The sequence below is a fragment of the Plectropomus leopardus genome, chromosome 6, assembly GCF_008729295.1.
Source record: "Plectropomus leopardus isolate mb chromosome 6, YSFRI_Pleo_2.0, whole genome shotgun sequence".
Lineage (NCBI taxonomy): Eukaryota > Metazoa > Chordata > Actinopteri > Perciformes > Serranidae > Plectropomus > Plectropomus leopardus.
This window is the reverse complement of record NC_056468.1, coordinates 19,496,268-19,517,172: the sequence shown is the minus strand read 5'-3', so window position 1 is coordinate 19,517,172 and position 20,905 is coordinate 19,496,268. Positions and strand designations below refer to the sequence as shown.

The 20,905-nt window shown below is 39.0% G+C and overlaps 1 protein-coding gene across 2 annotated transcripts in view; it reads left to right on the top strand.

The window, feature by feature from the left end:
• The window catches only part of hip1rb (huntingtin interacting protein 1 related b), a 33,406-nt gene extending 12,502 nt beyond the window's left edge, over positions 1-20,904 (top strand). Inside the window, exons 2-32 of one of the 2 annotated variants that reach the window (XM_042488063.1) lie at positions 1,319-1,382; positions 3,402-3,544; positions 3,858-3,914; positions 4,132-4,212; positions 4,332-4,408; positions 4,602-4,663; positions 6,021-6,161; positions 6,916-6,973; positions 7,377-7,452; positions 7,708-7,875; positions 8,561-8,613; positions 8,722-8,794; positions 9,250-9,433; positions 10,535-10,623; positions 10,723-10,839; positions 10,941-11,042; positions 11,254-11,448; positions 13,167-13,314; positions 13,507-13,593; positions 13,704-13,811; positions 14,059-14,195; positions 15,289-15,399; positions 16,156-16,214; positions 16,379-16,409; positions 16,536-16,598; positions 16,759-16,859; positions 17,654-17,759; positions 17,853-17,976; positions 18,055-18,116; positions 19,404-19,634; positions 19,735-20,904. In XM_042488063.1, the coding sequence (XP_042343997.1) occupies positions 1,319-1,382; positions 3,402-3,544; positions 3,858-3,914; positions 4,132-4,212; positions 4,332-4,408; positions 4,602-4,663; positions 6,021-6,161; positions 6,916-6,973; positions 7,377-7,452; positions 7,708-7,875; positions 8,561-8,613; positions 8,722-8,794; positions 9,250-9,433; positions 10,535-10,623; positions 10,723-10,839; positions 10,941-11,042; positions 11,254-11,448; positions 13,167-13,314; positions 13,507-13,593; positions 13,704-13,811; positions 14,059-14,195; positions 15,289-15,399; positions 16,156-16,214; positions 16,379-16,409; positions 16,536-16,598; positions 16,759-16,859; positions 17,654-17,759; positions 17,853-17,976; positions 18,055-18,116; positions 19,404-19,634; positions 19,735-19,743 (3,117 nt within the window). In that variant the 3' untranslated portion in view covers positions 19,744-20,904. Of the gene's footprint in view, positions 1-1,318; positions 1,383-3,401; positions 3,545-3,857; positions 3,915-4,131; positions 4,213-4,331; positions 4,409-4,601; positions 4,664-6,020; positions 6,162-6,915; positions 6,974-7,376; positions 7,453-7,707; positions 7,876-8,560; positions 8,614-8,721; positions 8,795-9,249; positions 9,434-10,534; positions 10,624-10,722; positions 10,840-10,940; positions 11,043-11,253; positions 11,449-13,166; positions 13,315-13,506; positions 13,594-13,703; positions 13,812-14,058; positions 14,196-15,288; positions 15,400-16,155; positions 16,215-16,378; positions 16,410-16,535; positions 16,599-16,758; positions 16,860-17,653; positions 17,977-18,054; positions 18,117-19,403; positions 19,635-19,734 lie in introns of both variants that reach the window. The other variant, XM_042488062.1, reaches the window with a different exon arrangement.
• The last annotated feature ends 1 nt before the right edge of the window (position 20,905 follows it).

Below are 20,905 nucleotides of genomic sequence, written 5' to 3'. Positions count from 1 at the left end.
TAAATACATGAATATATTTAATAAAATATAAATATATTTAAAAATAAAAATAATTATTGATTAAACAAATCAAAATTAGAGAATCATGATAATTCAAACAATACAAAAATTAATAAAGAGTAAGATTTAAAAGAAAAAGACATTTTATAAAGTACATGCATAAATGTGTAATGTACTGTATAGGTATTTTATATTTGACAGGGACCATGCGGACAGAAATTAACAGAAATTTAAATACTTTTTTTTCTTATCAGCAAATGTTATTTTACATGGAGACTAAATACACAACTATACCCCCCACCCCCAACGGCAATCACACATTAATAATGTCATAATTTAATACAGACCAATAAAGACCTTCAAAAAGGTTACAGTGCATGGTTAATAACATAACAGTGGCAAAAGGATTTCTTCCCCAGTATCTATACTATAATTTTATTGGCAAAGTAGAGGAATGGCCATGACAAGAGCACTTTTGTGTAACACGACCAGACCAGGCAGTTATCATATTACTTTTGGGCTATGGTCTGTCTGAGGTCCATTGAAATAAGTGAATGTCCTTGGGGACACACGTCCAACAGAGTGAAGTTCCAGACTATAGTGTGTTTCTCTCTGTCTCTCCCTTCCTGCTGCTTTCAGTGACACTTGTTTTACCTGTTGGACAGGTTACAGCGTGGTTCTGGTGACACGCAGTCTCTCTCATTATCAGGAGGAAAAGTTATGAGATTTTATCTTTCAGATGCAGGATTAGTTTGCTTTGACCTGAGCTCCCATAGATGACAAGATATAAAGCTTAAAGCCACACACATTAATTTTGTTGGCATGAATGGTGGAAGAGCAGCACCAGGTATAAAAAAGGGTTTGAGACATATTTTAATCAAAATGTTAGTTATATAGCACCAACATAGAAACAAAATGCACATGACTTATTTTCTCTGGTCACTTTTACTTTGAATCAGACTAACCTTGGTATCACAGCCATTAAAATTTGCAAAAAAAAATCAAGCTGCTAATTCAATCTAAATTACCATATGTTTCTGTTGGTTAAAATTGGGCTAAGCATAAAGGGAGAGCAGGAAGTCCGCCTGTTCAACACTCTGTGTACATAGTGCAGAGTCATTGTTTCTCTGATTCATTCCTGTCATTGCAGCACGGCCTGTAATCATTTGTTTGACTCCTGGTCTTTATTTAACTTCTCATGGCTTGTGTATTTGTTGTTACGTCTGTAAGCCTGATGACTGATGTGGGTCATGTGGGTGGAGAGGCGAGCCGTACAAGATGTAAAGTTAACTCCTCTACTCCCTCTTCTTTCTTCCAGCTGAGCAGCATCAGCAAGGCCATCAACTCCACTGAGACGCCTGTGAAGGAGAAACATGCACGACGTATCCTTTAAAAAAAAAAAAAAAGAAAGAAAATCACATTTTCAAACTCACATCAGTAGTGTTTTTCTCTTCTTTTTAGATCAGTAGTGTGAGGTTCTGCCTTCACACCACAAGTTGTTGAGTAATTGATATGTAAAGACACTCATTTCCTGTGAGTGTCTATTTTTCCAGACAGAAAGAGGTGATATTTTGTCACTGTTGAAGAATTTCAGCACAGTTAACATGTATTGTTTAGTCATCGTGAAACAGTATTTTGAGAGAATGTTTATTTTGAAATTTGATGCTGATTTCCTGTTTCAACAGAATATTGGGTGGGATATAAAAACAGGAGACATAATTCAGAAGTGTAAACCAATGAGAGATTTAAAAAAAAAAGAAATTGAATAGGTGTGTAGGTCAGATGGAGGGAAATGCTCAATTTGCAATGGTTCACAGAGGGGTTACCATTAAAGGGAAAATTTGCTTACCTTTTGTGTGGATGTTCAATCTGTGTAAAGATACATTTCTCAGTGCTAAATCCCCTGAGAAAGCAGAGTTTAGCAGCTGCAAAACAGGCTGTTCATCCTGCTTCCAGTACCGTTATTTGACGTGATAGTGACGTAGTTGGAGGGAGGGCGGTCCCGAATAACATTTTCTGGGCTCTGGAGCATCAGCAGTAATCAACAGCAAATACGTCAAAGGCTTTCCAAACTCCCAAGATGTCGGGTTCAATGACCTTTCTATGCACTTTATGTGGCATTACACAGCTTGTGACAGTTTTCATTATCATGGACAAATTATCATAGTCCTACAAACTACTCATGATAATCTGGCAAAGCCCTGTGAAACAGAGGGAGAGCACACAAACTCCAACACATCTATGGTTTAAGATGTATTTTTTTCTCTCTCACTAACATTGAAGCGAAATTCGTAATCTGCAAAAAAGAAGAATACCTACCCAATTAACAAATATTCTTGTATTCAAATATTTGGGTCCATCCTTTGTTGGAGGCAGGAAGAAGTACAGGTTGTCAGGTAGTCAGGGGGCTTCATCTAGATGCTGCTAAAAACAAAATTTCCTTTTTTTTGCTTTTATTGCAAACTAGCTCTGTGTCCAACAGTGGGAATAGCTTCTCAATATTTGAGTGCAGAGGATGTCATAGACATGGATACATTTTACTTTCTACAGTTTTGCCTTTGAATCAGAGTATATGGCCAAAAAAATGCGGCAGAGAGAGGCCAATGCTGCAGCTGCATAAGAAAATATGGCCAACAGGGACCCTCCAAAACCTGAGCTGTCAAGAGCAAACAGCGACTGGTGGTGCTTTTGCTCAAGTTGTTTCTGATGTCCAAAGAAACTGAATCATTTGGCTGCAGTGAATTTCAGCGTGGGTAGTTTATGGTGGATGCTGTAGCTGATGCTCGGAGAGCCCATCTTTCGTTACCATGTTTGAGAGTTTTACTCCTCACTTGGACGGACGTGTGTTGGAGACTTTCAACATCCCAAAGAAAAACTTGAAAATACAACCAAGACCAGCAGGGGCAAGAGGGCAGCTGGCCATTAAGATGGTATTTTTGTCACCTAAAGCTATGTTTTGGCCAACAAAGTAATGGCTACATTACATCAGAGCATCAGTAACTCGAACGCAATGCATCCTGGTACATGTGGGCACTGTCAGCATAACTCTGGAAGCAAGAGAATGCTGCTTTCTTGGTCAGTATAGCACAAAGTGAGGAATTTATTGCTTCACTTGACAACATTTACCATCAATACTGGCTCGACATCCACATGACGGCACATTTTCCCTTAAATAATAATGCATTAAAGGAGGATTAATAATGAGATATAGAACAACAAAGGCAAAAGATTTCCTAGCATGTTATCTAAATAGTTGCATATCATGAAAACCTTACTATTAAAAATATGTCTGTTTTCAGTTTTCATTTCATTGTGACATTGTTTGGGGAGTGGCACGTGTTGAATGTGGAATCACCAGAAGTCCTGTGATAGTCGGTGCTTCCTTAACAACACGACATCAGGAATCATCCTGGGGACTCACAGGGAGAAGGGAGCCTACACCTTCTGGTCGTACGCTCTGGGCTTCCCGCTGGCCAGCAGCTCCATCCTCAGCTGGAAGTTCTGCCACGTGCTGCACAAAGTCCTGCGGGACGGACACCGCAATGTACGGCACCAAGTACTCTTCTCTTACTGACTGTTATTACTATCAAAGACAGCAGGGAGATCTTAATAGAGTATGACGATAAAAGACCAGACTGTTGTAGCATCATGAGTAAAACATGAAGCTAGCAAAAATAATCAAACATAAACAATTTGATGGTGTGATATCTTGTAATTTTTTTAATAATGACTTTTTTCTTCCTTGTTCTTTTTTATCTGGTACTAAAATTGAAAACAGTTAAAGCTGTGTCCTAAGGGCAAAACCCTCACATTTATTTAAATTCAACAACTTGAGTTGTTCATTGTCACCTTCACAGGTTCTACAAGACTGCATGAGACATCACAGTTCACTCGTTGAAATTGGCAAACTATGGGTGAGTCTTTGCATCTTTTTTTTATTACATCTTCTAAAAATAACTTGAAATAAAAAGTAAAGCAGTAGAGAAATTAATTAGAGGTTAACGTGATTTCCAGTGAAGCCCCAAGTAATGCCCCACTAGAAATACACAAAAAAGCTTCAACCATAACTATTTGGGTTCTTATTTTTGGTAATTGTGCTTAATTCTTAATTGTCTGCTGCTGTGGTTCAAGAGTAACCTCCATGACAGATATGGACAGCTGGTGGCTCTGTATACCAAGCTGCTCTGCACAAAAATGGAGTTTCATGTGAAGGTAAGTCACACCACACAATATGTTACTGAGAGGCACATACTGGGCGATTCAGCAAAATGTTAGGAATTCATTTTGTGAAAAGAAATAGACACTAAACCTTCAAAACTATACCTTCACAGCATTCAGAAATCCCACCGAGCTTGGAGGCCTCAGATGAAGTTCTAGAGCGAACTGCAGGAACCGACATTAATAATGTGTAAGTTCGCAAATACAGCAGAAATGTTCTGTCTCATGATCAGTCATAAGCACAGCTGCTACATTTTAAGCAAGTTTAAAAAATAAGAAAAGACTGGCCCTGCGGCTCGTTTCACTCCACAGGGTCACATCAGTATTGTTTCTGAGTGCGGCCTGTTTTTTGTCTAACGAAGGTATCAACTTCTCTCCTGCAGGTTCCAGCTCACAGTGGAGGTGTTTGATTACTTAGACGCAGAGCTGAGGCTGGCGGAGACAGGTGAAAAAAAAAATCCTCCTCCCACCTTTCCCTCGTCGCACTCTTCTTAGGAGGAGAAACTTGAGCTAGAGGAAAGGGCTGCAGCCTGCTGACATTATCTATTTATGTTCAAAAGCCGAGAGTCCTTTGAAGAAACGCTTAATGTGAGCAACTCTTGTGCTGCCTGTTTCACAGACTGAGCTCCATTTTTTTAAGAAAAGGATTTTAGTCATGTGGCTTATTTTTAACTCATGCCCTCCTGTTTTTCCCAATTGTGTTTTAACTGATGAGGAAATGCCTTCAATTAGAGCACATTATGTTGATTTCCTCTGGAGCAACTGCAGTGGTATGCTCCTCCCATGGCTGCAGGGTGGAGGCCCAGGATCACATCTCAAACACCATAAACAAATTTTGCAGCTGTACTGTGAAAAAAGTGTACTTGTACTCTGTAGCTCAAACAGGATGAAGGAGTTTCCGTTTAAATTTGTACAGACAGTACTTTCCCGTTAAAGCTATTATCTGTAATTTCTTTCAAATGTAAACAATAGATGCACTCTTAATTGTGAAGGGGAAACTAATAAATTAACATGTGAAAGTACCCTTCAAAAAATTGAGAAATCGCAATTTCTTGGCAGATGAAAAGTTCAAAGATTAACTTGAACATTAGTATATATATATATATATATATATAGCTTTAAAGATGATTTTAAAACGCACTAGAATACTTTAAATTTTAATGTTATAAATTGACAAAAAATGTTATTATTTAAACCTTTCAGATTTTCTCTGTTAAGCATACTCCAGGTTTTTGTTTCTTGCATTTTGTTTATTTATGGTACAATTTAATTAATTTTTACAATTTTTTATTATTTTTGTTTTATGATAAAACTTTTATATTGAAAATCTGGAACATAGACCATGTAATGAATTTATTCAATCATGTCGAATTTAAATGAAAAAAAAAAAAAAAATGTATGTGAACTCACATGTGCGATTTAGTCTCAGCGCTAAGTTTTAGAGCCATTGGAACAAAAATCTTCCTACTTCAGCAATCAGTGAGGCACTCAAATAACAACAGAACCGAATGTGAAAACTATCTTTGCAATACGCAGTGAAGGAGTCTGCACTTTTTTTTTACCAAAGGAATCTGCGGAGACCACATCAGGATTATTTATAGTCATAATGAGTAAAACTACACCCTGTCTGCACCAAAAGTCTGTCTGCATCTAATTGGATAATTGACAGAGACACCATCTAAAGGCTGCTGCAGACATTAAAACAAAAAGTATACATCATCAAAATGTTTGGTACATGAGAGTCAAAAGAGATACGGTACTTAATAATTACTGTGTTCTTGTTTTTTTGATCTGTCCCCCAGTGATCCGACAGCTCAACACGTCCATCGCCATCTCCACCCTCACGTCAGGCCAGTGTCGGCTGGCTCCGCTCATCCAAGTGATCCAGGACTGCAGCCACCTGTACCACTTCACCGTCAAGCTGCTGTTCAAGCTGCATGCCTGTAAGAAAAGTTATCACTCGAAAAAAGACAATTAATGTAAATATTTCTGAAGCTCTTAGCCCACAAATTCTGGGATAAATATGTTAAAGGGACAGTTCACCCAAAAAATATAAGTGCATGTTTTTTGTGTTAACTGTACCTATACCAAACCACACCTGTCCAAGTATCATCCTGCAGAAAGAAAGCGTGCATCTACTGTTTACTCATTTAACACTGCTGAGCAAGCTAACGTCGAAGCTTAGCCAAGGAGGATGCCATTAATGTCACAGGCATGAGCCTTTTGTCCATGAGAAGACGCACGCTTCCTTCTGCATGGTGATATAGTTGGCGGGTGTAGTTTGGTGGAAAGAAAGTATTTCCCACATGAAACAGATCACAACAAGGCCTGTTAATTATCTTGAATAACCGGGTCATGATTTATGGAAAGAGACATTGCTGTTGGGTTTTTTCAAATGTAATTTTTTGGTGCTTGGAGAACCACAAGCTCAGCCATCTAGTTCCATTATATTGAAGAGGCAGACAAGGCAGACATCTTTGCAGCTGATAACTCACACCAAATCAATCTAGATTGTTAATTAGCGCCACAGCTAAGAGGAAAAATATGTATTTTTGATTTTGGGTTGAACTGTCCCTTTATATCTTCTATGTCAGTTAAATGATGCATGCAATTTGTGAATGTAATTCAATATATTTCCTTTAAAGTTATTTATGTGTCTCAAAGCATAAACATTTTGCCCCATGTTGTGGATTTCAGGTCTCCCGGCTGACACCTTACAAGGACACCGTGATCGTTTCCATGACCAGTTCCACAGGTAGGTCACAAATGGCCTCAGGCTGCTGGTGAATGAGAGTGACGGCATTAAGGAGAGAGAGTCACTCAAACAAGTGTGCAACAAAATCCTGCCTCGCCCAGCAGTGCCCATGCAAATGTGCCCGTCTCTGCCTCCTGTCCCCCGCCCTTTGTCATGCGTCAGTTCACACATTCACAGATCCATTTATATCTTTGCTGCTGAGTTCAGAGTCTCCAGAGTTGGGGGAGATCTGTTTCACATTTATAACAAATTATGTAGTTTAATTGTTTTCCCTAATCCTTCATGTGCCTTTTAGTACAATGACTCAGATTGCAACACCTGCCAACTGTGATAAAACACATGAAATAAGTCCAGAAAACATTTTATTGAGTGTTAGAGTAACTTGTTGTCCTTTGTCCCACAGCCTTAAGACCTTTTTCAATAAAGCCAGAGACATGCTGTACTTCAAGAGACTGATCCAGATCCCCAAACTGCCTGATGTAAGAGCTCAGAGGGACGGGGGGAGGTGGGATGACTTCAGTGCTGAGTCACAGCTTCCATCTTGAATGTCAAAGACTTTATGATAAACCCAATACTCCTACTGTCAGCTAAAACTGGGGAAATTGGCTTATTATTTCTATACACAGCTATGTTGAAATTCAAAAGTTTTCTCATGGCCGACCATAGACAAAAGGATAACACACTGTTACATGTTTAAACTACGTATATCCACTATTGGTCCGTCTCTTTGTCAGTCCCCACCTAACTTCCTGCACGCGGCCTCACTGGCCAAGCACGTGAAGCCAGTGGTGGTCATCCCTGATGAGGACGAACCGGAACAACAAGATGACGATGATGATGACCCTGAGCCGCTCATCGAGGTCAGCGACGTCTCAACGTCCAGCATACAGTCACAGCCACAGGTACTACTCATAATTCACAGATGCAAACAAGATGAAATAAGAGTGCCCTTATTTATGAGGCCTTTTGACATATATTCTACTGAATACAATACAAAGACAAGTTATCCAATGTTTAAATCTAATATTAAAAAAAGAATATACTCATCCTGGATTTCATGCCTGCAACACAATCCAAAAAAGTTGGGACAGGCATGTTTACCACTGTGTTACATCAACTTTCTGTGATAACATTGGGAATTTAGAAAAATAGTTCTTGAAATTTCTTTCTCAAGATTTACAAGCGGCCCTCTGAAATCCTCCAAATTTAAAAACAATGTGGAAGAATGGACCAAAATCCCATTTTAACACTGTGAGAGATTATTTCTTCAAACAGGAAGTGTCTTAAAGCTGACAATGCGAACAAAGACTTCTCCAAGTATTAAATACATTTCAGTTAGTGTGTTCTAATACTAATATCTGCTCTAAATTTCATGGAATAGCTGCATTGGAAATATTTTCAATGAAAAGAAAATGTGTTGAATACGTATTTCTCCAACTGTGTGGGGGAAGATCTGCCAATCATTACATTCTGTTATATGTCCGTTTTACACAACGTCCAAACTTTTTGGGAATCTTTGTTATATACATAATAGTACATGGCATTCTATTTGCTTTTTTCACTTATTATTATGCTTTTTCTCCACAGCTGGACATTTTTGATCAGACGTTTGGACCTCCAAATGGAGGCTTCGATGACAGGTGAGCCAGGGCGTTTTTCACTGTAACCTGTGATTGTGAGTGAGACTATCTGGTTTCAGTTTGCAGTCTGTGCCAGTGCACTGTGACTGTGTGTTTCCTGTCTGGCAGGGATCTCCAGATTGAGAGCCTGAAGCGTGACCTGGAGTTGTTGAGAGCAGAGCTGGAGAGAGTCAAAGCAGAGGTAAGGACTGTTGAATGAATCAGCATCTGCTTTTTTTTTGTGTGTGCATAAAAGAGGTGTGACAGCAGAGGGCATTATTATCTAGATGCAAAGGAATCTGGGTCATATGTTGGGCGGATGCAAATGCTACTCCCTGACATGTGAAATGTGGCAAGTAACCTCTAAATGAGATGAGGGTGTCCAGTTGAGATTTTTGACGTCACATACGATACTAGCTCGCACCCCCTTTTTTTGCTTCCTTTTTTTTACATGTCATCCCTCCTCTCTCTGCTGTGTGTGTTCTTGCTTTCGATTGCTACAAAAAAGATCAAGTGATAACATTCTGCCAGTATCGAGAGACGAGCTGCTGATGTTTGTAAAAACTGATCCATCTTATGGGATGAGACTTTCAAGATTGTCATGCTGAATATTGAACAAACTAGATTTTCACTGATGTCTCTTTCCCCCATCTAAAGGCTCAGCGCTACATCACACAGCTGAAGTCCCAAATCAACAGCTTGGAGGCAGAACTGGAAGAACAGCGTGCACAGAAACAACGTGCTCTTGTGGAAAATGAACAACTGCGTATGGAGCTGGAGGCAACACGACGCCAAAACGCACAGCATGAGAGCTTACAGACCGTCTTTGCTGAGGCAGAAAGTAAGACAAACAGACAACACTTACAGCATATGTGATAATTTCAAAGTATGCAAGCACCATTTGTGTACAGGTCATGGAGCCGTGAATTGAACTGTTCCCCCACTGCAGACAGAAACTTCTTAATCTTTAAACTGATTTTAACACCCTGCAGCACGTCCTATCAGATCTGAAATAGCTTTTGAACTCAACGTTAAGTGAAATTATGACTTTCTTCCCTGTGCAAACAAAGGCTCTAACCCTCTCCATCAATACCCTAGAGTCTTTTTTTAACTTAGGTTTTATTGTTTGTTTGTCAATACTTAAGTACATAACAAACAGTCTACCTGGCGCCATCTCCTGGTGATTGCCTTCTTAGGTGTCTAAAAGACCATATTGACTATCTTGTAAAGAAATTCAAATTCACATTGGGCTTTCTGAACCAAAATCCAATGGAAAATCCCAAAGCCTTTTTGTCAAGGTGACCAGGGTGAAGCTAACTTCCTCGCTGACATACAGAAAATCACTGAACACTAAATTACAAAATCTAGCTCCAGGACTCATCATTGTACCTGACACAGCATGGTAGGATGGTCATCCCTCACACCGCTTCATTTTAGATCATCTCAGGTAAATTAGCAATTTACTTAATCATTGCAAAGCAGTCATAATATTAGGCAAAAAAATGGCTTGAGTTTAAAGTGCCTTTTACAGCACAGAGGCTGGAAAAACAAGTCTGTTCTTCTACAGTCTCTGGTCCTAGAATGACCTGCAGGCCAAGCTCAAGCTACAGACACTTCTCTCTTTAAAATAATGGAAGTGTTCACTGCTAGCCACGGCTGCTTAAATAAACTAACATACTCGAGACCAAATATTGGTGCCTTGTCCATGCACTGTATTATTTAATGAATTTTGACATATCTGTTTACAATGTTGTGATTTGATGTTGTTGTCCTGTCTGTTTTTATTCAGCTATTTGACCTTGTATTGGCTAGGTCTCACTTGCAAAAGAGGTTTTAATCTCAATGTGACTTCCTAGTTAAATGTAACACTGTCTCTCATATGCATGGACAAAGTGTGGTCAAGTGCATGTGATAACGCTGTCATCTCTTCTTCACTGTGCAGAAAGAGCGCAGGCCACTGAGCAGCGGTACAATAAGCTGAAGGAGAAGCACACAGAGCTTGTGGCCAGCCATGCTGAACTACTCCGAAAGGTACAGACAGACTGCAGGACAGTCCAGAGATGTTTGTTTTAATTAGACGTCCGCAGCTGGCGGTGTGTGGTCATACTAAATGTGTTAATGTGCTGACAGAGTGCGGACACTGTGAAGATGCTGTCAGCGACACAGCAGACCCAGGAGGAGGTGGAGAGGACCAAACAGCAGCTGTCGTTTGAAGTTGATCGAATTAAACAGGAAGCTGACATGAAGGTTGGTGGTTTAATGTTTTCCTTTAAAAAAAACATGGAGGTCTCAGTGTAGTAGAGCTGTGTAACTGTATGAAAAATAATGCTTTTTTTTTGTCATCATAGCTGGAAGAGCAAAAGTTTGAAATGGAGAGGCTGAAGAGAGAGCTAGACGAGAAGATGGCAGAAATTTTGCGCATCAAGGGGACTCTGCAGAGTAGCGAGAAGGTGAGTCTCCCCCTGCACTGTTATTATACACTCTGTTATTATACAGAAACGACCTTGACTGTGTTTAAAAAATGTACCAACATTTAGTATTTAGAGTTGTCCTGTGGTTTCAGGCATGTCATACATTTCTGGATGGACTTTCCTGCTGACACTCATCGCCATCTGCCTCTTCTGGCTTCCCTCTCTCTTTCTCGCTCTCTCTCTCTCTCAGACGTCGGAGCAGATGAACAGCTCAATGACGGCTATGCAGGCAGAGAAAGAGCGTCTGATGCGATCTGTGAGTGAGAAGGAGGCGGAGCTGTCGTCTCTGCGGCAGTCTGCGCAGTTGCAGCAGTCGTCACTTCAGCAGGAGCGAGAGAGGAACAGCAGGGAGCTCGGAGAGCTGCAGGGCAAACTGCAGGAGAAGGTCAGTCAGGACTGTCGAGCTGAGCTCAGCAGTGTGAACAGCAGACACGTCTCCACTTAATACCATAAGTGTATTCAGCATTTTTGGTCTGTCTCCTTAAAGGTATACTGTGTAGGGTTGTCATTTACTGTTGGTGAACATGCTCTCCAGCAAAAGTAAAAGCCAACACCAGATTCACGCTCGTTTGGTGTTTCGCCTCGCTATACTTGCATGTTTTTTTTGGCACTGTATCTTTCAGATGCATGCTGCTTACTCTCTGGCATCTGGCCATTTTATAAAGCCCTGACCTCATCTGAGCGCAGGGGTGTACACACCCATACACATCCCAACACAGAAAATAAGAAAAGGCAGGGAATACAATACACAATGCATTGTTTTTAAGAAAAAAAAATAGTATAGTATAGTATAGCGTTTAGAGGGAGCGCACTGGCTTGTGTTATTTTCTTATCAGAGATATCACATTATAATCAGGCACAAATCTGAATATTACTTTTTTTTAAAAACATTGATTCTTAACCTTATCCTAAGGGTGACTGCGTTTTTGTACAATGGCTTTGTTTACATAAAATGCAATATTATAATTGTAACCCTAAGATAATACTGACAAGCTGCTAAATAAGGAAATTGTTTTCCAATTGTTCCAGTTCCAGTTAAATTATTGGCATGCACCTTTGACATGTACTGTACAGAATACACCTAATTAGTCTTTGACTCATAGTCAGCTTTTGATGCAAATTTAGTAATCATGCAGTGATAAATAGTGGCTTCCAAGCTGGTTTGTGACACATGCTCTACCATCTGATTCTGCCATAAATAATAGATAAAAGGGAAAAGACTTGAAGCACAGTTTGTATTTATTTTGGGTTGTCTATAACATGAAAAGACAGGGGTCTGAATGCTGACGGAAAAGTGTCCTGGGGTCCTAATAATAAAAGTGAGTGTCATTACTGATTCATCAGGCAACTCTCTGTGGGGCTCATAAACATCAACAGCAATGAACAAAATAGCTTTAAATGCACTCCATGAAAACAGCTCACATAAACGGTTTACGAAGAAGGCCGTTGTCAGTGTGAAACTGCTAAACTATATTTTTATTTAAAGAGAGCAAAAGATGGACACTATAGATAGTTAATTTATTGTCCTCTGTTGGAGGAAATTTGTTTCCACAGCCGAGGTCAAGATCAACTAAAGAACACAAATCACAAAAACATCCACAAGGATAGCATGCCTTTTTACAAATCAGAGATCTTAAACTGCAAAGAAACTTAGGATGAATATAGTTTTTTGTTGCGCCACCACATTTTCTTCACTGCTTCTTGGTCAAACAGATCTCTCAAGTCTTTTGATAGATGCAAAATAACACAGAAAATAGAACCTTTTTGGAAAACTTGAATGACAGATGAAAGTTTCTAAGTGTCCAAACGTGATTTACACAATGTGAGGTTGTATTCATTTATAAAAGTGCAACAGTTTTAGACAAAAAAATACAGACTTGGTGTACTGTGATCGTAACAGTCAGTTTTGCTGTTGATGAAACTGTATTATTGGGCGCACTGGCGACTCTATGCAGATGTACAGACTGGCTATCGTGAGATGTTCTGATGTATCAACAACCTAGTTCATGTGTTTCATTATATTTCTCTTGTCATTAACAAGTATTAAGCCAAATGTGTATGTGTGTTTTTTTTAAATGTGCATTTGTGTTTGTGTGCATGTAGTCGAGTCAGGAGGAGCAGCTGAAGCAGAAGCTTCTGGAGGAGCAGTTTGCTCTGCTGCAGGGTACCGTCACTGAGGCTGAGAACATCATCCAGGATGCTGTGGCTAAGCTGGATGATCCTCTTCATATACGCTGCACCAGCTCTCCAGGTCAGACCCTGGCTCTATTATTTAAATAAATTGAACACAATAACAGCAAAGAAAGAGATCTGTGTGATAAATAAGTAAAAAGCCACGAACCTACCTGGTTAACTTGACTATACAGAGTATGTTGTCTGTTTTGGAGACTTCAACAAAGCTGATGTTTTTTTCTTCAATCCTCTGATTATCCTCCAAACACAGATTACCTCATAAGTCGGGCGGAGGCCACACTGGGCTCTGTAGACAAAGTGAAAAAGGGCCATGGCGATTATCTGAATAACATGGGGGGTGAGTTTGCTCTGCTCCTGATTCGACATTATCCTGCTGACCTGCTGACAGTTTTGTGGCTCGTGTGTTAATGTGACATACTGCTCTCTTACTGATACTCTTGTAACCAGATGCTGGAGGTCTGCTGAGGGCGCTGACCCAGTTCTCCCACTTGGCTGCGGATACAATCATCAATGGCAGTGCCACTGCACACATGGCACCCACTGACCACGCAGACCGTAAGGAAGCTCTAGATCACCTCACTGGCATTACCTCATTTATACTCACAGTCATTTAATCTTTATCACCATTCATCCACAACTAAAGCCACATCTGTTATATATAAAATAATATTTACAATTTCGATTTCAAACATCAGCTGTAGGTGCTTCAAACTGCATTTGAAGAGTAAGTTTCAAGTGTCAGTGTAAAAATAAGAACGCAGCATTGAGGCCGAGTTGATCGCTGCTCGTTTACACTCTGCAGGATTGACGGAGAACTGCAGAGGCTGTGCCACTGAGAGTCTGCAGTTCCTCAAGGACCTGAAGTCCAAGACCACCCTCCAGAGGGCAGACCCGGCCGCCGTTCGTGTCATTGTTCAGAAGATCCTGTACTTGGGCCAGGTGAGAGACACTAACACAGAACATCTGCACCTTTTTTTATTAGATATGTTATGAAACTTACATTAATTGTCAGGGTAAGATAAGAAGCCCCAGGTTCACCGTATGAGATGAAGAGCTGCAACGATTTATTGATTAGCTGTCAACTATTAAACTAATCACAAACTAATCTGACAACTGATCAGTAGGTGTACGTATAGCAAAAATTGTTAAAATTCTCACATTTTAGCTTCTTAAATACGAATATTTCTGCCTTCTTTACTCCTCTTAACAGTAAACTGAATATCTTTGTTGTGGACAACAGAAAATATTTAGGGACATCATCTTGGGCTTTGGAAAACATGTTTTTCACCATTTTCACCAACAACTAATTGAGAAATCATTGAAATAATTGGCAGATTAATCAGCAATAAACAATCATCAATTGCAGCCATAATGAGATATAACAGTTCTGTATTGAAGTATGTTAATTGACTGAACACACTTTTCTGACTCAGTTTTCAATTAATGTTAGATGGAAGTATGTTTATGAGTAATACCTTGTCTTAATCTCCTCCACTGCGGGCAACATCTGGCACATTGCTTGCGCAGTGTGCAGTAACATAATGTAGGTTCACTGCAAGAGACTAATGCTGCACCTGCATACTGTTTAGTTACCAGTACCACGACTTGTCTCCTGGAGAGTTAGGTAAACATCAGTCAGCAATCCAACATCCTCATGTGACAAGTTGGTTGCATATTATTTTATATTTGTAAATAAATTCAATTTAGTATTTCATTTTTTTGGATCCACTGAGGCCAAAAATACAGTGCTGAAATTCTGACTTCGCCTCTGGCTTTGACTTAGTGTCAGTGGGTGTTTGCTGATACAGAAACAATTTTATCTTCACTCTAACACTGTAAATGCATCAGTGTAATTTCATAATGTTAATATTTTATGATTTCATTGGGATATCAAAACTTATTTGATCAAGACTTGTTGACATTTGGGTTTTTGCACTAGTGATGTTTTAAGTCCTTCTTAATATTGTTCCTTGTGTTGATTTGTGTTGCTATTATTACTATTACTAATCATTTTTCCTCTTTTGACATCCAGGAGCTGCGGCCAAAGGGCATGGATGTTCGTCAGGATGAGCTCGGAGATATGGTTGATAAGGAAATGGCTGCAACATCAGCGGCTATAGAAGAGGCAGTCCGCAGGATTGATGTGAGTATGATAAATCTAACTTTAAGATGTGATCATATTATTTTCAATGTAAACTGTGTTGTTGTGAACTGTATCTATTATCAGGGTTCCTGCAAATCCTTAAAAAGTCTTAAAAGGCATTGAATTAATTCATCTAGAAATAAGACCTTAACTGGTATTAAATTGTCTTAAATTAATCTTTCAAAAGTCTTAAAAATGCTCAGACAATGGAAGTATGATTTTAAGAATATTTTTTTCTGACATTGCATTATAAATTTACATAATAATTGGTAACATCAATTTTTTTTTAATTCATTTAATAAATTCCTTTTCTTAAACTTGTCATAATGGGAATCTGAGCAGTGGAATCATACATGCAGATTGAAAAACACAAAATGACCCAGAAAACCAACCAGAAATACCAGATATTTCCCACTTCCCACTATTTCCCCACTGTTGGTAAATCAAATAGATATTTTTGTGATAATATAACATGTCCATTGTCTTCCATATGTTTCGTCCACTTTTTTTTTCAACATTTGACATAGATATCGAACTTTTTCACTTTTTCACAAAAAAAGTACTTATTTTTATATTACAAATTTTATTTGGGCCAAATGAAATTGTCCATCTTCAAGTTTGGTTACTAGAAAATTGATCGTAAATTTAATTTCAAGTGGCATTAAAACAGCTTGTAAAAGTCTCAGATCTACCTTGCTGTCAGCTGCAGGAGCCCTGATTATAACTGAGTACTGTCATGTACATTTCTGTGTTTAGGAAATGATGAATCAGGCACGAAAGGACACATCAGGAATTAAACTGGAGGTCAATGAAAGGTTTGTGGAACTTATAATACAGACTTGTAAGAGGATGCATCATCTGTTAAAGTTGAATTAAAATCAAACCCTTCTCCTGTCATTCTGAACTGAATGTTAACAGACGGAAAACATAAATCATTGTGTAATTTTTTCTGGCTTTTCTTGTTGGCTATCTTTTACAGAATCCTCAACAGCTGCACAGACCTTATGAAGGTACTGTAGTTTGATGTGTTTCTACTAATATCTTCTGTATTGCCACAGTGTACTGTGAATACATGCTATTTTTTATCATCATCCTCATTTCTTGGTTCTCCTCTGTTATCCTCCACTCTTCTGAAGGCCATCCGCATGCTGATCATAGCATCCACAGACTTGCAGAAGGAGATTGTCGAGGGCGGGAGGGTGAGTCACACTGTTCTAATTTTGAATCCAAATCTGGTAGCTTTGTTTTGTTTGAGTTCAGCAGCTTTTGTTTTTGAGATGAAAACAAGGAGCTGCTCTGCTCCATTCAGAAATTAAAAAAACTAACAGGACTGACAGTACCATTGTTTTGCTTGTTCAGGGTGCAGCCACCATTAAGGAGTTCTACGCCAGAAACTCTCGCTGGACCGAGGGACTCATCTCTGCTGCCAAGGCTGTGGGATGGGGAGCCACTGAGATGGTGTAAGTTATACAGGACATTACATATTATATCCTGATATCTTTTAATGTACTTCATGTAGCATTTTTAACACTAAGGTCAAATAGATTGTGATTCTTAGGGTCCTTTCACACCTCACCTGTTTGGTTTCGATTAAATTTACTCAGGTCTGTTTACCGAGTTAGTACAGTTCATTTGGGAAAGCTGTCAAAGCTGGCTCTCAATCAGCTGTCAAGCGGACTCTTGTGCGGCTCATTTATGGCATGAAAGCAAATGGTTAGCAGATATGTGATTTCAAAAATTATACTACTAATGAAGCCTCCTGCTGATCGTGAAACCTGTTCAGGAAGCAATCTCATAACTGATCTGTATAACGCCATGTTTATAAACTATTAATGCTAATCATTTGGTAACCATGGCAACACATACGCACATCAGCATGGTTATTTTCCCCGATTAACAAGTCAAAAACTGTTAAAACTGCTGTGCATATCTGACGTCGCACTTTTTCAGTTCATTATTAAAGAGTGTGTGACAACAATCCTGCATTTAAGCCCCAAATCATCACTACAGAAGACAACTCCTTTTTGTCTTGTCTCTAACCGTCAGCCATTATATCAAAACAAGGGCCAATAATTTATGTGACATGATAGAGCAAGTTCAGATTTCATTAGTGTTTGTTACCGAAATGTGCATTTGCCATCATATTAAAATATGATTGCAGCTGCCAGAGATGGTTTATCCAGGGTCAGTGCTTGAAATGTTGGATTGCAGCTCAGGCAAAATAAATATCCTTACCCTTATCCTCCCCTCACAGGGAGTCTGCAGATAAGGTGGTGCTGCACACAGGCAAATACGAAGAGCTGATTGTCTGCTCCCACGAGATCGCTGCCAGCACAGCACAGCTGGTCGCTGCCTCAAAGGTAATTATGAAAATCTTTGAAATACTTCATTACGGTAGAAATATTCTACATTGTGTCATCTGGTCTCACTCAAGCGCTCTCCTCCGCTCTCAGGTTAAAGCCGACCGCAGCAGTAAGAGGCTGTCGGTTCTCCAACAGGCTTCTCGCCACGTGAATGAAATGGCAGCTAATGTGGTCGCCTCAACAAGGACGGGCCAGGAGCACCTGGAGGACAAAGGTGAGTGTAGTGTGATTGGTGAACTAGATCACTGTTGACTATGTTAAGCATCTGTCTAATACCATTTTTCATGTGCAGAAACCATGGACTTCTCTGGGATGTCCCTCATCAAGTTGAAAAAAGAAGAAATGGAGTCACAGGTTTGTCGTGGGACTGTGAGGGGTTTAAAGAGTGATAGCAGAAGGCTGCATGTCTATATGTGTACTACTTTTTATACTTTATATGTGAGCTACTGAAAACATTATTCCTCATACTTCTTGATAATTAAATAAAAAAATGGTGAGTCTCCAGACATTCTCTAAAACACAGATCATATTATATGTTGTTTTTTTTAAATATTGAGTTCAGAAAGATACATTTTTGCAGTCTGCGTTTCGAGGACAAGTTTTATTAACAGTTGTGGCTGCATAGTTCTGCAATCTCATCTAAAACTGAAGGCTACCACACTGAAATAATATATTAAGCCATTAATACTTTTAAAGAAAACTAAATGTCAGCACAGGCTATAATACCATAATAAATCATTAAACGGGGTACTTTACTAGTGTAAAGTAAGCTGTCTATAGACTAAGAAAAAATACTTTAATTCACTGGGCAGCTCAAAGGCTACGACCAGCAGCTACCAGCCACTTTTAAGGTGGAATATTTTTTTGCATGTTATTCAAAACATGAGATGATGAGGTGAATCAGTCAACCCACCCTAAATTTTAATATGACAACTTGAACTATTCCATATGTTTGTACTAACTCCTCATATTATTTCTTCACTTTGGGGGAAAAAAAGTGTCAGAGTGTTGTTCTGGTGCACTCCTGTCATTAAATGAACTTCAATTTAACTAAATAGAGCAGAAACAGTTTTGAGTGAGGGATAATGTACAGCCAGTGGGTCATTATTGAGAAAAAATGTGACCTGGTGACTAAGGATCATCTTTGAGTCACTGTGGAAAAAGAATCAGAAATACCTTATTTATTCTCAGGGAGATATTGTGATTCATCACAGTCACTTAGATGTAAAGCATAGAGGATTGTAGAAAATAGAAATTAGAGCATGAAAATAAGAAATAAATTAAAAAAAAATGGAATAGAAATATGTGCATTATGCTTACATTTCACACTAGTATGTAAAATATTTTTAAAAAATTAAGATATGCCTATTATGCTGGGTATGGAAAGTGATCAAAATATAAAAATGTGTGCCTTATGCTACATTACAATGTGCCAAACTAGTATGTCAGGATTAATATACAAAAGTAAAAAAAAAAAAAGTGTATTATGACATATATATATATATATAACACAATATATACATGAGTAGAAATAAGAATGTACATCGTATATGTTAGATGCATTTAGGAGTGGTATTGGTGAGAAAAAATAAAGCTGTGTAATAACCAGAAATAACCATCCGTTTATTTCCTGCCCCTCAGGTGAAGGTGCTGGAATTAGAGTCTCAGTTGGAGAACGAGCGTCTGCGTTTGGGTGAGCTGAGGAAGAAGCACTACGATTTGGCCGGCGTTCCTGCAGGCGACGCTCCTGAGGGGAACGGCGAAACCTCCTCGCTGGTCAATCCTGCCACCATGTCACCAAAACCCAGCAAGCCTGCTCTCTTTAAGAAACCTGCATTGGCCCAGAAACCTAACTTACCACCCAAAACCACGGTAAGGGCTGTGAAGAAAGAATACGTCTTGTATGTAAGAGAATATGACATGACTTGTTGGTAAATCTCATCTTTATCTGTCTCTTGTTTTTGTGCTTCAGTTCAAGTAATGCCTGGGCAGAAAAGAAAAATGCCCCGCTCATGGATGGTTGGATTGACCATAGATGTATCCCTTTGTTGTGAACACACGGTTCCTTTAAGTTGCATGCTGACAATCCTCTGCCTCATCCTGCATCGTACTTTTTTTCCTTTCTTCCTGACTTGTTTTTGTTTTTTGCCAAAATGGACCAGAAGCCTGATTTTTTTTTTTTTACCCTTGATGCCTATAAGGAATATGCTGTCTTTACCCCCCCCTTTTTTTTTTTTTTTTTAAGATACATGCCATCCAGGCAGAATCCTTTTTATTTTAGTATTCGGCATCAAGAACAAAAAATAATTCATATTTGACTTTTAGGTTGTGTGAAAAAAATATTTCTATATCACAAAATTTTAGATGATTAAGTACTACTGCTGCTTTTAGAATTCAGACTTGATAATGACCACAAATCCGCAGCGTATGTTGTATTTCAATAGTTTTGATCATGCTTCGGACAAAGTTTTTGCACACTATTTTTGACATACATTACAGAGCACATCACATTTTCTTAATGTACACTGTATGCTATTTATGTTGTGGTGGGGGGTAAGGGAATCTGGGGAATCACATTGTGTGCGTCCACGTTGCTGCAAAAGTTTTACATACCTCTGGTTTTGCCTTCATTGTGGACACTGTTCCTCTTAGGTGCAAAACAGCTTTCTGTCTCAACAGTACGAGATTGTCTCAGAGGCCTTGGAATGTACTAGACTAATGCATCAAATCATAACCTGTAAAGACGCAGAGTCTGTAAAGGAGTGCGTCACTCGCAGCAAGTATAATTTATATCTACACTCTTGAATGTCCCTTTATTAGATGAGAACCTGCATCTTCTGTTAAGGCATATAGATAGACTTAATGCTTGCACACACATATCAGATGTAGGTGTCCTTAATTATCAAACGCTTCTCGCAGGGTTAGTTAGTTATGTACAATATGAAGGTGTCTGAGTTCTCTTTGCCTCTGGGAGTTTTTCATACAGGGTCTTAAAATGCATCTTTTTATGTTCTGTCCTTTCCTCTGTACGAAATGTCTTTATACACTCAGATCTATTAATATATTTTAGTAAAGATAATAGTGGTTTCTCCTTGTAAGAAGTGTAAATGTCAAACAACTGAACAATAAATGTTTGATTTAAT